Raw genomic sequence first — 16,611 nt, 5'->3', positions numbered from 1 at the left:
AAAAGCACTGAGGATAGATATTTTCACTCCATTATATATAAAGGGGGGGGGGAGGGGGAGAAGCAGCACGTGAACAAGAGCTAGCAAGCCTTGCCACAAATGCCAAGACGTTAAACACGCAATTAGATTTTTTTTAAATTTGAGATCTTAACTTTTCTGTGCCACAGTGGAGTTTTGGAGCTTGCAAAGCACAGGAGTGTACTGTGAATATTTAATTTGCTAAATATTTAGTTTTCCCGTGCAAGTAAAAACTAGCATTATATATGTATATATATGTGTGTATATATTAATATATATATTACAATATATTATTATTTAATTATGTTTAAACATTTTACTTACATTATTTATTTTAATACTACTACTACTAATAATAATAATAATGTTCTCATTTATTCCCCGCCACTCTGGGCGGCTTCCAACACATTTACTGGGATGGAATGGGTGTGCGGCATAATTTAACACAGCTTTCATGGGCTCCGACGAAAGCTAAGCCCCTCTCACCCAAGTCCCTCACCTTCAACGTTCCCCCCTTTTGAGCAGCACCGAAAAGCTTCCCCCATAGGGCGCCGCCATCTTTGCCCCGCCCCATTCCATCCTTGGGCGCGGCCATCATTATCATTCTCCTCGCCGTTTTCCGTACGCGGCGCCGCCATCTTTATTCCGGGCAGTAAAGCCGGCCGCGAAGGGAGCAGGAAACTTCCGGGCAGGCTTCGCTGTGCCCTTTTGGAACGCCAGCGGAGGAAGCTCCTGCTCCAACCAGACGGCCGCTCCGAGGCCGGGCGACTTCTGATTGGAGAAGCGCGGGGGGCGGGCTGTGGGCGGGGCTCCCGAGGAGCCACCAGCTGCTTGGAAAGGAGCAGAAGGGCGAGCGAGGAGGGAGGGATCCCGGAGCAGCCGCCATGGGGGAGGCAGAGAAGTTCTATTATGTTTACAGCTGCGACCTGGACATCAATGTGCAGCTCAAGATGTGAGTGGGAGGGAGGAATGCATGCATGCATCAATCAATCAATCAGTGCACATTTATCTGCATGTCTAGAGGCTTGCTTTTTTGGGGGGGTGGGCAAGATATATGGGTGCTGGTGGGGGTGTGTGCAGTCCCATAGGGCAGGGGGAGGCAACCTCGGCCCTCCAGATGTTTTGGGACTACAATCCCCATCATCCCTGACCACTGGTCCTGCTAGCTAGGGATCATGGGAGTTGTTGTCCCAAAACATCTGGAGGGCCAATGTTGCCTCTGTCTGCCATAGGGGCAATGGGTCATCATCTCAGTGTCAGAGCCCCTGCTTTAGGGAAGCTTTTAATATCCGGTGAATTATTGCGTTTTAATATTTTGCTGGAAGCCGCCCAGAGCGGCTGGGGAAACCCAGCCAGATGGGCGGGGTATAAATAATAAATTATTATTATTATGCAGAAAGCATCAGGTTCAATCCCCAGTGGCGCCTCCAGGAAGTGCTGGGAACGTTGCCTGCCCAGGAGAGGTGCTGCTGCCAGTCCCTGTGGGCAATGCTGAACTGGACAGACCAATAATCCAACTCAGTACCATGCTCCTTTCTGATGTAGGGAATGGGATGTTTTTGAAGTGAAGATTGCTAATGTTCTGCAATGCATCTTTCTTTCTTTCTTTGCTAGTCTGTTTTATTATTGTCATTACATTAAATTAATTCTGTATTTGCTCGAAGGTTCCAAATGTAAAGGTAAAGGGACCCCTGACTGTTAGGTCCAGTCATGACCGACTCTGGGGTTGTGGCGCTCATCTTGCTTTATTGGCCAAGGGAGCCGGCGTACAGCTTCCGGGTCATGTGACCAGCATGACTAAGCCACTTCTGGCAAACCAGAGCAGCACACGGAAACGCTGTTTACCTTCCCACCAGAGTGGTACCTATTTATCTACTTGCACTGGTGTGCTTTCGAACTGCTAGGTGGGCAGGAGCTGGGACCGAACAACGGGAGCTCACCCCGTTGCGGGGATTCGAACCGCTGACCTTCTGATCGGCAAGTCAGTGGTTTAGACCGCAGCGCCGAGAGGCTTGAACTGTAGCATTAGGTATCAGTAGAGCAGCGCCTACTTTACAAGCAGGAGGTCTTGGGTTCAGTTCCCAATCACACCTCCATGGAGCGCTAGGAACGTCCCCTGCCTGAAACCTAGGAGAGGTGCTGCTGCCAGTCCGTGTGGGCAATGCTGTTCTGGATGGGCTCGGTATAATGCAGCTTGCTGATATAAGGAACGGGACATTTTTGGGGCAAAGGCATCTTTTTTCCCTTGTCTGTTTTGTTATTATTATTATTAAAACAAATAATTTGTCGGTGCGATTAATTCGACATTTGCTCAAGGGCTCCAAATGTACTTTAAAACAAGGCTTGAATTGCAGCAAGAGGTATTAGCAGGGCAGCAACCTACCTTGCAAGCCGAGGGTCCCAGTGGCACCTCTAAGTAGAGTTGGGAACGTCCCCTGCCTGACAGCCTGGAGAACTTGCTGCTGTCCATGTGAGCAATGCACAGCGACTTCTTCCTTTCCTTTCCTTTTGAGTCTGAATGCTTTCCCATTTAAAAGCATAATGGGCCTTGCCCATAGAAATTAGCTTATCAAGAAGGTCAACCCTTCCCCTTTATTGCTACTTTTCTACATGCAGGGAGTTCTCGCGCACACCCCGTTCAGACACTGGAGCCATAACCTACGGTCGGAAGTGGAATGGTCTTAGACATAGGCTTGCTACCTTGTCTCTTGCACAAGCCTACTTTAGGCAAGGAACAATTCTCCAGTAGATGGACTTACAGTGAGGGGGGAAAGTATTTGATCCCCTGCTAAATTTGCACGTTCACCCTCTGACGAAGAAATGGCCAGTCCATAATTTTAATGGTAGGTTTATTGTAGCTGTGAGAGACAGAATAACAACAGGAAAACACCCAGAAGACAAACGTCAGAGATTGGTGTGCATTATAACGAGTGAAATAAGTATTTGATCCCTTTGCAAAATATGACTTTGTTGTTGTTGTTACTCGTTTAGTCGTGTCCGACTCTTCGTGACCCCATGGACCAGAGCACGCCAGGCACTCCTGTCTTCCACTGCCTCCGCCAATGTTTTTCTCTCGTTTCCATACATCACTACTGGGAAAACCATAGCTTTAACTATACGGACCTTTGTCGGCAAGATGACTTAGTAAAAAAGGTAAAGGTAAAGGTACCCCTGCCCGTACGGGCCAGTCTTGACAGACTCTAGGGTTGTGCGCCCATCTCACTCAAGAGGCCGGGGGCCAGCGCTGTCCGGAGACACTTCCGGGTCACGTGGCCAGCGTGACATCGCTGCTCTGGCGAGCCAGAGCCGCACATGGGAACGCCGTTTACCTTCCCGCTAGTAAGCGGTCCCTATTTATCTACTTGCACCCGGGAGTGCTTTCGAACTGCTAGGTTGGCAGGCGCTGGGACCGAACAACGGGAGCGCACCCCACCGCGGGGATTCGAACAGCTGCAATAAACCTACCATTAAAATTATGGACTGGTCATTTCTTCATCAGAGGGCAAACGGGCAAATTTAGCAGGGGATCAAATACTTTCCCCCCCTCACTGTATTTACCTCTGGCTGTGTGAAAATCTTGTTGCTGTGATCTTTTTCTTTTTTCATTGTTTCCTTAGAGGAAGCTTGGAGGGGAAAAGAGAGCAGAAGAGCTACAAAGCGGTTTTGGAAAATCCCATGCTGAGGTTCTCAGGCTTGTACCAGGAGACCTGTTCCGACTTGTACGTCACCTGCCAGGTCTTTGCAGAGGGCAAACCTCTTGCCCTTCCGGTTCGGACGTCCTACAAAGCTTTTAGCACCAGGTGGAAGTAAGTGCCTTTCGCCTTTCATTTTGGAAAGCTGGCTGCCGTACCTCTTTGTGAGACTTAACTGACCCTGGGGTAAGCAATGACTATTAGCCATGATCTCCACTGTCATAATGAACATAAGTGAGCCTGTTGGCTCAGTGGCCCATTTAGTCCAACTTCCTGTTCTCACAGTGGCCGACCAGATGCCTGTAAGAAACCCACAAGCAAGATTTGAGCGAAGGAGCCCTCTCCCCTCCTGTGACCATTCAGAAGCCTTATTGGCTCTGACCATGGAGACAGCATAGCCATTGTTGCTAGTAGCCAGTGATGATAGCCCTCTCCTTTGAATTAGTCTGATCCTCTTTCAAAGTCATCCAAGTTGGTGACCCTCTGACAGTAAGAGCTGTTTGACAGTGGTACAGACCCTGCCCCTCGATCATTCAGCCTTTATTGGCATAAATTGGCATAGATGAGAAAGAGAAAAGTCTTCCATGGAACATTAGTAATTCAAACAAAACAAAATAAAATAACATAAAAAAATAAATAAATAAAAAATCATTCCAGTAGCACCTTAGAGACCAACTAAGTATGCACACAAAAGCTCATACCAATAACTAACTTAGTTGGTCTCTAAGGTGCTACTGGAAGGATTTATTTTATTTTATTTTATTTGTTTTGTTTCGACTATGGCAGACCAACACGGCAACCTACTAACACGGCTACCTACTAACACGGCTACCTACTACCTACTACCTCCAGACATATTAAACACATAAAACATACAAAAGACTTAGTAGCCACCGTTAAGTAAATCTAAGTAGCTTTAGATTTGACTTTAAAAATCTCGGCTAAATATCCTGAAACAATCTCAGTAGTTTCAGGAATATCATCCCTCAGCAGATACTGGATTACAGATTCTTTGCAAGTAGATACTTTGAGCTTCAAGGGAGTCGCCAGTAGATCTCTCTCTGAAGAATGTCAAAGGCAGGGCATTCAAAAAAAATTTTTTTTTTTTAAAAAATGATATATTTTATCTGGTGTATTCATGACACAAGAGCAAAGTCTACTCTCGAAGGGTATTTTTGGGAGCCTAAAAAAATCTATGACCTGAAAAAGTGCTTTTGAATCAATCTAGGGGGCTGTTATGGGAGAAACAACACTATGGGGTTATAGCACTGATTGCTTTTATTGATTTAAAAACAAAAAACAACAACAGACCACCTTGAACAGGGCTGGATTTAGGTTTGATGAGGCCCTAAGCTACTGAAGGTAATGGGGCCCTTTATATGTCCAGCTGTCCTTTGTCAACAGCTGGACAACAAATTGTCACTATTGCTATATGCTATATGGTAATTTGTGGACCTTATAGGTATCTAAAGCCATTTGCACATATTGCCATGCAACCAATCCATGCAGAATGTAGGCACCCTATATATAGAAATGAGCAAACCAGTGATATTTTAGGGAGCAGGCTAGCAGGCGGGGCCCATGACTTACATCACAGGAGCCTACACAACACAAAACACTGTTGCTGTATGTAGGTTTTATTTTATTTGTTTTCTATCTTATATTTTGGAAATGTACATCCAGTTTTTTTCCTTTAATTTTTTTTTGGGGGCCCCCAAGAGAGTGGGGCCCTAAGCTATAGCTGATTTAGTTTATACATAAATCCGGCACTGGTGAAAGGTGGTTGGCTTTCCCACATTGGAGGTCTCTAAACAGAGTTTGGATGGCTTTAATCTGCCATTGGTGCTTTAGCTGTGAATCCTGAATTGCAGCAAGTTGGACTAGATTAACCAGCTCCACAATAGTATGGTTTTGTAAGTCCAAACTAATACCCACAATCTCTCCTCAGCTGGAACGAGTGGTTAAAACTGCCGGTCAAGTATCCGGACTTGCCACGCAATGCCCAAGTGGCCTTGACAATTTGGGATGTCTATGGACCTGGCAAAGCCATCCCTGTCGGGGGAACGACTGTCTCGCTCTTCGGAAAGTATGGGTATGTGGCTCGGCTTTCATGTGTTCTGTGCCTTGCAGATTTAAACACTGAAACACATCAAACATTAAAAACTTCCCTAAACAGGGCTGCCTTCAGATGTCTTCTAAAAGTCAGATACAGTCATACCTTGGATCTCAAATGCCTTGGCTCCTGAACAAATTGGCTCCCGAATGATCGAAACCCGGAAGTGAGTGTTCTGGTATTCAAACAATTTTCAGAAGCCGAATATCTGACGCGGCTTCTGATTAGCTGAAGGAGCTTTCTGCAACCAATCAGAAGCTGTGCTTTGGTTTTTGAACGTTTTGGAAGTCGAACGGAAGTTCAACTTCCAAGGTATGACTGTAGTTGTTTATTTCCTTGACATCTGATGGGAGGGCGTTCCACAGGGCGGGTGCTACTACCGAGAAGGCCCTCTGCCTAGTTCCCTGTAACTTGGCTTCTCACAGTGAGGGAACTGCCAGAAGGCCCTTGGCGCTGGACCTCAGTGGTTGAACAATGGGGGTGGAGATGCTCCTTCAGGTATATTGGACTGAGGCCGTTTAGGGCTTTAAAGGTCAGCACCAACACTTTGAATTGTGGGAGCCAATATAGGACTTTCAGGTGTTATACGGTCTCAGTGGCCACTCCCAGTCACCAGTGTAGCTGCCGCATTCTCTATGAAGCTCGCTGGGTGACCTTGGGCCAGTCGAATACAAATACAAATATGATTCGATAATCTTTATTGTCATTGTTCCATACAGAACAATGAAATTGAAAAAATCTACATAAGACATTCAGAAACCAACAAGCCTGCCATCCCAGCTATCCCAACCTGGTTAGCCCCCTAAAAACTCTGATACCCCATTTTAAATACAATATACTCCCATAGAGACTCCGTACACTGTGTTTAAAACCAAAATCACATTTGGATAGATACTGTTTCTCAGGCAGCTAGTCCTAGTCTTTATAACCCTGTACCTTCTTCCAGGTTACATTTATTGGCATTATGAGTTAAAACATTTCAAAACACTAGGATAAATTTAAAAGGCACAGGAGTGAGGCTGTCAATGATCACAAGGTACTTGATTGTTCTGCTTCACCCTGTCCATTCCCTAGAGGGATGATTCATTAAGAACCCTTCTGGGTAAGATGAAGGTTAGAAAGGAAGCCACTGGGGCAGTAACGTCCTTGTCCCTATCTGCTAGGAGGAACCTCATTTGACTTTCTCTCAGAGCTGTGGGTGGCAGGTCCAACATCTTGCTCAGCATCTGTTTGCGGAGTCTGCTGTGCAAAGGGCAGTCCAAAAAGAATATGGTCCAGTGAATCTGGTACTCCCTGATTGCAGACACACAGGCGGGCTTGATAAGGAATTTGGGTGGTGCTGTGGGTTAAACCACTGAGCCTAGGACTTGCCGATCAGAAGGTCGGCGGTTCAAATCCCCGCGACGGGGTGAGCTCCCGTTGCTCGGTCCCACCTCCTGCCAACCTAGCAGTTCAAAAGCATGTCAAAGTGCAAGTAGATAAATAGGTACCACACCGGCGGGAAGGTAAACAGCGTTTCCGTGCGCTGCTCTGGTTCGCCAGAAGCGGCTTAGTCATGCTGGCCACATGACCCAGAAGCTGTACGCCGGCTTCCTCGGCCAATAAAGCGAGATGAGCACCGCAACCCCAGAGTCGGCCACTACTGGACCTAAAGGTCAGGGGTCCCTTTACCTTTACCTGTGGTCACTGTGGAGGGGAAAGCATTTAGTCTTGTGAGCATAAAAGCTCTTCGTTGGGAAGGTAGTAGTAGTAGTACTACTACTACTACTACTAATAATAAATTATTTATACCCTGCCCTCCCCGGCCAGAGCCAGGCTCAGGGCGGCTAACACCAATAAAATCACAGTAAAAACATAATGGGGGTGGGGGAAAGAGAGAGAGGGGAAAAAAACACAATTTAAAATACAGGTTAAAATGCAATTTAAAATGCAGCCTCATTTTAAAATAGCTGATAAATCAAAGACCATAAGGGGAGGGAAACTTAAGGGTCAGACTGAGTCCAAACCAAAGGCCAGGAGGAACAGCTCTGTTTTGCAGGCCCTGCGGAAAGATGTCAAGTCCCGCAGGGCCCTGGTCTCTTGTGACAGAGCGTTCCACCAAGTCAGGGCCAGTACTGAAAAGGCCCTGGCCCTAGTTGTGACCAATCTAACCACCTTTTGACCTGGGACCTCCAAAATGTTGTCATTTGTGGACCTTAAGGTCCTCCGCGGGGCATAGGTCTTTTAGGTAATTGGCACAATCCGTAAGAAGTAGTTGGGCCAGTCACTGCCTCTCAGCCTAGCCTACTTTACACAGTTGTTGTGGGCTTTGAATTAGGAGCGTGGAGAACCATGCTTCAGCTCCTTGTATGAAAGGTTGAATGTAAATATGATGAATAGTAAGGAAATAACACCTGCGGTGATCTGCTGCTGTCGTACCAAATCCTCCGGTGATCTTTCTGCATGTGGGTGTTCTGTCTGTGCTCGTGTGGTAAGGTAAAGGGACCCCTGACCATTAGGTCCAGTCGTGACCGACTCTGGGGTTGCGGCGCTCATCTCGCTTTATTGGCTAAGGGAGCCGACGTACAGCTTCTGGGTCATGTGGCCAGCATGACTAAGCCGCTTCTGGCGAACCAGAGCAGTGCACGGAAACACCGTTTACCTTCCCGCCAGAGTGGTACCTATTTATCTACTTGCACTTTGAGGTGCTTCTTCACTGCTAGGTTGGCAGGAGCAGGGACCGAGCAATGGGAGCTCACCCCGTCGTGGGGATTTGAACCACCGACCTTCTGATCGGCAAGTCCTAGGCTCTGTGGTTTAGACCACAGCGCCACCCGCGTCCCTGTGCTCACTGTCTGTGCTCGTGTGGGTGTTGTCCTAAATCTGCACTTTTCTCACAGGATGTTCCGCCAGGGAATGCACGATCTGAAGGTCTGGCCCAACGTGGAGGCAGACGGTTCAGAGCCCACCAAGACCCCTGGGAGGACCAGCAGCACTCTTTCGGAGGATCAAATGAGTCGACTTGCCAAGGTGAGGGGAAGTTCTCGGCTTTTGCTTTTGTGGCGCTAGTCCTCAGTGTCCTGCTATTCTGCAGTGCACTTCCTCCGTGTGTGAAAGTATAATTTTAGTGTGATGCACCCTGTACACCCGATGGGGGAAGGACAGCACAGGCAAAAATGGTCCTTGTTTCTAATGGGATATCTAAGAAAAACAAATTCATGCCCTTAATAAGCAAGATGATAGGATTCTTTTGTCGTTGATTGGTGTCTTAATACTTTCATCTTTCAATTACCAGCAATTGTCTCAAACTTTCCCTGAGAGTCTCTTTGTCATTCTGGTTAAATATGTACAGTGATTATCATTAAGTCCCATTATAGTGTGATACAGCGCTACATCTTTCCTATCACGTTTCAGATTATTTTACACTCCCCTTCTTTCCTTTAAAAATAGTTTCTTTATCAATTTTAATAAAAGTAGGTGAGGTTGGGGGAGGCTAGCTTCCATGGGAAGTATTTAATGCCTCCCTCCCTCATTTAATGTTACACGAGAGAGATCTGGGGTTAGCAACCACTCAGACCATATGTTGTATTGTAGCTCTGCCTGGAGTGTGTGTGTGTGTGTGTGTGTGTGTGTGTGTTGGTCAGGAAGCTCTGAGCTGTAGTAACACCAGTCATTCCCTTTCCACCCTAGTAAGAAGCTTTGAACTGAAGTAACTCTCATTTTTCACCTTCCATCCCGAATCAGAAGTTATGAGCTCCCTTGTCTCTTACATTCTAACCTGGACAGGAAACTCTGAGCTGTAGAAACTCTCTAGCCACTCACTTTCCACCCTAGATAAGAAAGTTTGAGCTGTAGGAACTCTCCTTATTCTCCTTCCAGTCTGGAAAGGAAGCTCTGAGCTGTAGCAATTCCCTTACCTCTTATGTTCTACCCTGGGCAGGAAGCTCTGAGCTGTAGTGTTGTTGTTTAGTCTAGTCGTGTCCGACTCTTCATGACCCCATGGACCAGAGCACGCCAGGCCCTCCTGTCTTCCACTGCCTCCCGCAGTTTGGTCAAACTCATGCTGGTAGCTTCGAGAACACTGTCCCACCATCTCGTCCTCTGTTGTCCCTTTCTCCTTGTGCTCTCAATCTTTCCCAACATCAGGGTCTTTTCCAGGGAGTCTTCTCTTCTCATGAGGTGGCCAAAGTCCTGGAGCCTCAGCTTCAGGATCTGTCCTTCCAGTGAGCACTCAAGGCTGATTTCCTTCAGAATGGATAAGTTTGATCTTCTTGCAGTCCATGGGACTCTCAAGAGTCTCCTCCAGCACCAGAATTCAAAAGCATCAATTCTATGGCGATCAGCTGTAGTAACTCTCCTTATTCACCTTCCAGTCTGGAAAGGAAGTTCTAAGCTGTAGCAATTTCCTTGACTCTTACGTTCTACCCTGGGCAGGAAGCTCTGAGCTGTAGTAACTCTCTAGCCACTCAACTTTACACCCTATATTAGAAAGTTTGAACTATAGGAACTCTCCTTATTCCCCTTCCAGTCTGGAAAGGAAGTTCTGAGCTGTAGTAACACCTTCCACCCTGCACGTTGGGTCTGAGGTCCTAGATCTGGTGCAGTGTTTTCCCCTTGCGCTCTGGGAGGTGTTGATTCCTGCTTTTGTGACAGTTTGATATCGTTCACTTTTGGCACCAAGTTCAATAGACCTTGTTAAATCTTTTTTCCCCCTTCCTTTTTCCTTTTTACAAAATATGGATGTCAGATTTCATGGTTTCAAGGCAACTCTCCATGGCTTTGTGCAAATTGAAGTGAATATCTGGAACGGGGCTATAAATATGTCAGTTTGATCTTTTGGAGATTTACCATGGCAATAAACTTAACTTGCATTAAAGTTGCACATACCTCTTATAAAGCTAGTTTACCTTGGGATTCTAATACAAAAAAAAAAAAGCATTATAATCCACACATTTCTAGTCGGTAGGTCACTGCGACATTGCCGAGGTTGAACTCGAGAGAAAATATTTGCGGCATCGGCCAGCCAATCCCTGTTCCCACTCTGTGCTGGCAGATAGTATTGGAGAAACTGTATAACAAATATAACAAGTTAGTATTGGAGGAACTGTAAAATCTACTAAAAGTATTTTAAGCTGGTTAGGGTGTCTAGCAAAAGTCGATTTTAAAAAAGTAAGTGGCTAGTCCCTTTGTATTCTTGCAGTGGTAGACTTCAAAGCGTTTGGGCAAGCTGTTGTACAGGAGTGTGGCAAATCAGGACTCTTACAAACTGACTTGACTTGTGGAGATCCTTCGCTCTCCTTTCCATGCCAGCATAAATCACACAACACAAATGCAAAGCTATGTGATTCTTAATCCAGATTTTGGCAAACCATGACTCCCATTATCCTGGCCATCGGTCCTCTGGAGGGCCTCAGATTCCTCATTCCTGTCAGGTGAGGGGTGCCTTTGGAGCACCAAACTGAGTAGCACTGCACTTTCTGCCTGCCTTGGGCGACATTCTTAGCAGGGTATAAGATTTATAGTTTCGCCAGCTGGAGCATTCCTGCGGAGGAAGGTCCGTTCCCTAAAGCAGAGTAGAAGTTTTTTTTGCTTTGAAAGCGAACCATTTTGCAACGAAAGGCCATCTGGGCAGCTAGAGAGAACGATGTTGTCCAAAGGAGACGTATGTGACCTTCGGTTGACATTCAGACTTTTTAAAAGAATAAGCAATTGGACCAGAACTGGTGACAAGGACTTTGCTGCCTGGAGGACGTTTTCTCTGTCCCGCCCAGTAGCTGACTCTTAGCCACAGAAGCACGTGTGATTTTGGGATTCTCCTTAAGATGTCGCCACAGTCCCTCTTTAAGAGGATGTGAAGTCTATGTGCAGCTGTGTCAGTTGGCTTATGAACAGGAGAGGGAGACAGCAGTCTAGTTACTCTTACATGCTACCAAACTCAGACAGGGTTTGTTTCTGAACTGAGATAGATGGGCAGGTGGTTTGGCATAGGACACAACAACAATGCCGTCCATTTATCATCATCATCTATTTTCTTTTCTTTTGTATACAACTTCTTAATTATATTTTCTGTTTTATAATTTAAAGTATTCATTTTTACATCCTTAAAATATCAGTGACTTCCCTTCTTCTCTTTCCATGGTTCATTTTACATATAATAAATCCCTGCATATTTTACAGAAACTATGCCATTCAGCATTCCATTATTGCATCCATCATAACTTATTTACACTGTTGAATTTACCTTAATGCTGCCAGCGTTTTCAGCTGTTCACAGTTATTTCCCATACATTCAATAAACGTTTTCCAATCTTCTCTAAACGTATGTTTTTCTTGTTCTCTTATTCTGTATGCTAAGTCTGCAAGCTGCGCATATTCTGTCAACTTCAGTTGCCATTCTTCTTTGGTTGGGTCCTCCTCATCATCTATTTTCTATGATTCTATGATTCTATTCAGTGTTAGAAACTCAGATATATAAGCTATTGTAATGGTTCTAGGGGTTGCTCGTGCGTAAGCCTGTGCCAACACCTGGCTGGGTTGCCTGAGTGAACCTTTCCTGCCCGGACAGCCACTCACCCGTGGCTGTCTCAATCGCTGGCAGAATCCGTCAGTGGGCGTTTCTTAAACTTCTTCCAGCAAAGAAGTTCTTTGACGCCCAGTCTCCTCCTACTCTCTCTGCGCGAAAGCCTTCTGCGCAAGGAGGGCGTAGGCAGCGGAGGACCCTTCCTCTCCCCGCTGGTCCCCGGCAAGGAGTCGTGTGACCGCCTCTCTGATTCCCCCATCTGCCCCCCTTCTCCACTGGAGCTAAGCTGATTCCCTTCCCCAGAAGATGGGCTGCCTCTCCCAATCCCGGGACGCTCTCTGGGATCCCTCTGGAGCTTGCTCTCTCCCTCCGGCACTGATGGCAGTTCCCTGACAGCTAGGCACCAAATGGCTCCTTAGACCAAGGTTGCAGTCGGCAAAACAGAATGTTTAGTTGCCACTTAGGGGCAAGAAAGACAGCTCTAAAGGCTTATTCTTCAAATGGTGGACAGACTGTGGTTGATTCTCAGTTAAACATCTGGCTAGTTCAGAAGACAACCTTGAGCAAGGTTAAGAATTCTGAGACCTTCAAAAGTCACTCCACATATATATTGGCCCGTCCCTACCTCTTTTTCTTAATGGTGACATGGACCATTCATAACGGAGGGATATTCTTCACAGCTGTGAGCAGGGCAATAGCTTGGGGTAAGTGAAGATCAGCAAAAACTGTTGACTAGGACATCGTTCACTGCTCCTGCTCATGCTGCACAGGAAAAGCATTTTGGTTCCTCGAGGTTCTGCAGTATTAAAACACTATGATACCATATTGAACATATGTGGCTTTCTCCAAAGAATTCTGGGAGCTGTAGTTTGGGTGGTGAGACATGTTTGGACACCCATCTCTGTTCCCCGCACAGATATACAGTTTCCAGAGCGATTTAGCCATCAGAGTTCCTGGAGAAGAAAGATTGATTGTTAAACCACTCTGGGAATTGCAGCTGTGGGACAGGAATGGGGGTTTTCTAATAACTCTCAGCACCCTTAACAAACTACACTTCCCATAATTCTTTGGGGGAACTATGACTATATACTATATACGACTATAAATGACCACATTTTTCCATGTATAAGATGCTCCCGTGTATAAGACACCCCCTATTTTGGGGTTCTCCAAATTAGGAAAATAGGGGGAGGATATAACCGTGTATAAGACAACCCCCAATTTTAAACATTATTTTTTAATAAAAAAAAAACCTAGTCTTATACACGAGAAAATACAGTAATTCTTTAAATGGATGGTTGTGAATGTACAGCAACATCCTATTTTCTCACGCTTTCGACTCCCTTCATATCTCTGTTAATGCTGCGATAGAGTTACGCTGAGATGGAATTCCCTTTTGCCAATTAGGCTGTGATGCAAAATTTCTGAGAAAGCAGAATAGTAGATTCCGGTTAATGGTCTAGAGATGGCTGCCCCTTCACAGCTCACAACTAATGAATGGGTCTCTTTAATGTAGGCCTCTGGCAAGGAACATTTGGAGGAAGTAAGTAGCAACACCAAGAAGCCACGGTTTGCTGGCGCCTGTCTTTGGAAAAAAAAAATGCATGTTGCAACTTCTGGGTGACTAACGTCTTAATCACTGGAAAGCTTTCTCCGTGCTGCATATATTATGCTGCAAGATACTGCTTGGAAGCTGCCTTAGTGCGTATTAACCCACCTATGCTTCTAAATGAACTTTATGAATTGCTGTTACGGGTCAGACAGGCCTGGATTTAACCACAGGGCGTTTCGTTTTCCTTCCGAAATGTATTTATTTGCCAATTTATATACGGTTGAGTCATAAGGAAGCTAATGTAAGTGAAAAGAACAGTGTGAATTGCTGTGGAAAGTGTTTAGGCTGTTTTTCATAAAAGCATACAGCTGTGTGCAGGGGAAAGCTTGCATCCTTCAAAAGCACCTGAAATGTATGAGATAAATAATAATAATAATAATAATAATAATAATAATAATAATAATAATAATAATAATAATAATATATTATTTATACCCCGCCCATCTGGCTGAGTTTCCCCAGCCACTCTGGGCGGCTCCCAATCGAGTGTTAAAAACAATACAGCATTAAATATTAAAAACTTCCCTAAACAGGACTGCCTTCAGATGTCTTTTAAAAATAGGATAGCTGTGTATTTCCTTGACATCTGATGGGAGGGCGTTCCACAGGGTGGGCGCCACGACTGAGAAGGCCCTCTGTCTGGTTCCTTGTAACCTCACTTCTCGCAATGAGGGAACCACCAGAAGGCCCTCTGCGCTGGACCTCAGTGTCTGGGCAGAACAATGGGGGTGGAGACTCTCCTTCAGATATACTGGACCAAGGCCGTTTAGGGCTTTAAAGGTCAGCACCCAGTGCTCGGAAACACACTGGGAGCCAATGCAGATCTCTGAGGACTGGTGTTATGTGGTTCCGGCGGCTGCCCCCAGACACCAGTCTAGCTGCCACATTCTGGATTAATTGCAGTTTCTGAGTCACCTTCAAAGGTAGCCCCACGTAGAGCGCATTGCAGTAGTCCAAGCGAGAGATAACTAGAACATGCACCACTCTGGCAAGACAGTCCGCGGGCAGGGAGGGTCTCAGCCTGCGTACCAGATGGAGCTGGTAGACAGCTGCCCTGGACACAGAATTAACCTGCACCTCCATGGACAGCTGTGAATCCAAAATGACTCGCAGGCTGCACACCTGGTCCTTCACGGGCACAGTTACCCCATTCAGGACTAGGGAATCCCCCACACCTGCCCGCCCCCTGTCCCCCCAAAACAGTACTTCTGTCTTGTCAGGATTCAACCTCAATCTGTTAGCCGCCATCCATCCTCCAACCGCCTCCAGACACTCACACAGGACATTCACCACCTTCACTGGTTCTTATCCACGGGCAAGGAGTTCCATAGATTGGTATTTCCACATGAAAATGCCATGCTCTTCATTGTCACAGAACTGACATGATGTGGCGTTGTCTAAAGCAGTGGTTTTCAACCAGTGTGCCGCAGCACCCTGGAGTGCCTTGAAGGATGGTCAGGGTTGCCGTGGGCAACACTGGCCTCTGTCCCTCTTTCCTTCCCTCCCTCCCTCCTCTGATACCCTCTTGTGTCTCTGTCTCCAAAAGGCTCACACAGCTGTTTGTTGCAGCAGTCCTGGCTACAAGGTCCCCAGGCGAATGGTGCCTCTGGGGCTGGCCAGAGGGTGCTTCCCAGACTCCTGTGGGGCAGTGTGAGGGGGCACCTGTCTTTGGGGCAGGGGGGGGCGGCAGTAGCTGCCCAAAGCACTCCCAAGGACAGAGGGTGAAGGCACACTCCACAAGGGAGGGTGTTGGAAAAAGGGTAAGAGACTGCCAGCTCTGCAGGCAAGGGGGGTCCTAACTGGGCTCCTGAGCCCCACAGGGGTGCCACAAAAATAATATAGTTGGTCAAGGGAGCCATGGACCCCAAAAGGTTGAAAACCTCTGGTCTAAAGCATAGTGCATTGGACAATGATTCCAATTTTCTATGTACAGTGGTACCTCGGGATGCGAACGGGATCCGTTCCGGAGCCCTGTTCGCATCCTGAATAGAATGTAAGACGCATCTGCGCATGCGCAGGTCGCGTTTTGCCGCTTCCGCACATGTGCGTGACGTCCTTTTGACCATCTGCGCATGTGCGAACGGCGAAACCCGGAAGTAACGTACTCTGTTACTTCCGGGTTGCCGCAGAGCACAACCCGAAAATACTTATCCTGAAGCGTATTTATCCCGAGATATGACTGTATAGGGATGCGGGTGGCGCTGTGGGTAAAACCACAGTGCCTAGGACTTGCTGATCGTATGGTCGGCGGTTTGAATCCCCGCAGCAGGGTGAGCTCCCGTCGTTCGGTCCCAGCGCCTGCCAACCTAGCAGTTCGAAAGCACCTTTAAAGTGCAAATAGATAAATAGGTACCACTTTATAGTCGGAAGGTAAATGGGGTTTCCGTGTGCTGCACTGGTGCCGGTTCGCCAGAGCAGCTTCGTCACACTGGCCACGTGACCCGGAAGTGTCTCCGGACAGCGCTGGCCCCCGGCCTCTAGAGTGAGATGGGCGCACAACCCCAGAGTCTGGCAAGACTGGCCCGTACGGGCAGGGGTACCTTTACCTTTACTTTTTATGACTGTATATGTGAAAAGAAAAAGATATATTGTATGGGTAATTGTGGTCAGAAAGGTTTAACGCTACAGAGGGATGCCGTTGGTCTTCAATTGGCCTAATTTCTGTAGGCTCTCTCAG

The 16,611-nt window shown here is 46.7% G+C and overlaps 1 protein-coding gene across 2 annotated transcripts in view; it reads left to right on the top strand.

Moving 5' to 3' along the window:
* Window positions 1-812: 812 nt before the first annotated feature.
* Window positions 813-16,611, top strand: part of PIK3C3 (phosphatidylinositol 3-kinase catalytic subunit type 3) — a 121,005-nt gene continuing 105,206 nt past the window's right edge. The window contains exons 1-5 of one of the 2 annotated variants that reach the window (XM_028748636.2): window positions 813-970; window positions 3,636-3,824; window positions 5,659-5,802; window positions 8,703-8,832; window positions 13,839-13,865. In XM_028748636.2, coding sequence (XP_028604469.1) covers window positions 903-970; window positions 3,636-3,824; window positions 5,659-5,802; window positions 8,703-8,832; window positions 13,839-13,865 — 558 coding nt within the window. In that variant the 5' untranslated portion in view covers window positions 813-902. The remainder of the gene's footprint in view (window positions 971-3,635; window positions 3,825-5,658; window positions 5,803-8,702; window positions 8,833-13,838; window positions 13,866-16,611) is intronic. The other variant, XM_028748637.2, reaches the window with a different exon arrangement.

Source organism: Podarcis muralis, chromosome 11 (genome assembly GCF_964188315.1).
Source record: "Podarcis muralis chromosome 11, rPodMur119.hap1.1, whole genome shotgun sequence".
Classification (NCBI taxonomy): Eukaryota; Metazoa; Chordata; class Lepidosauria; order Squamata; family Lacertidae; genus Podarcis; species Podarcis muralis.
This window is presented reverse-complemented; position numbering and strand designations above follow the sequence as displayed.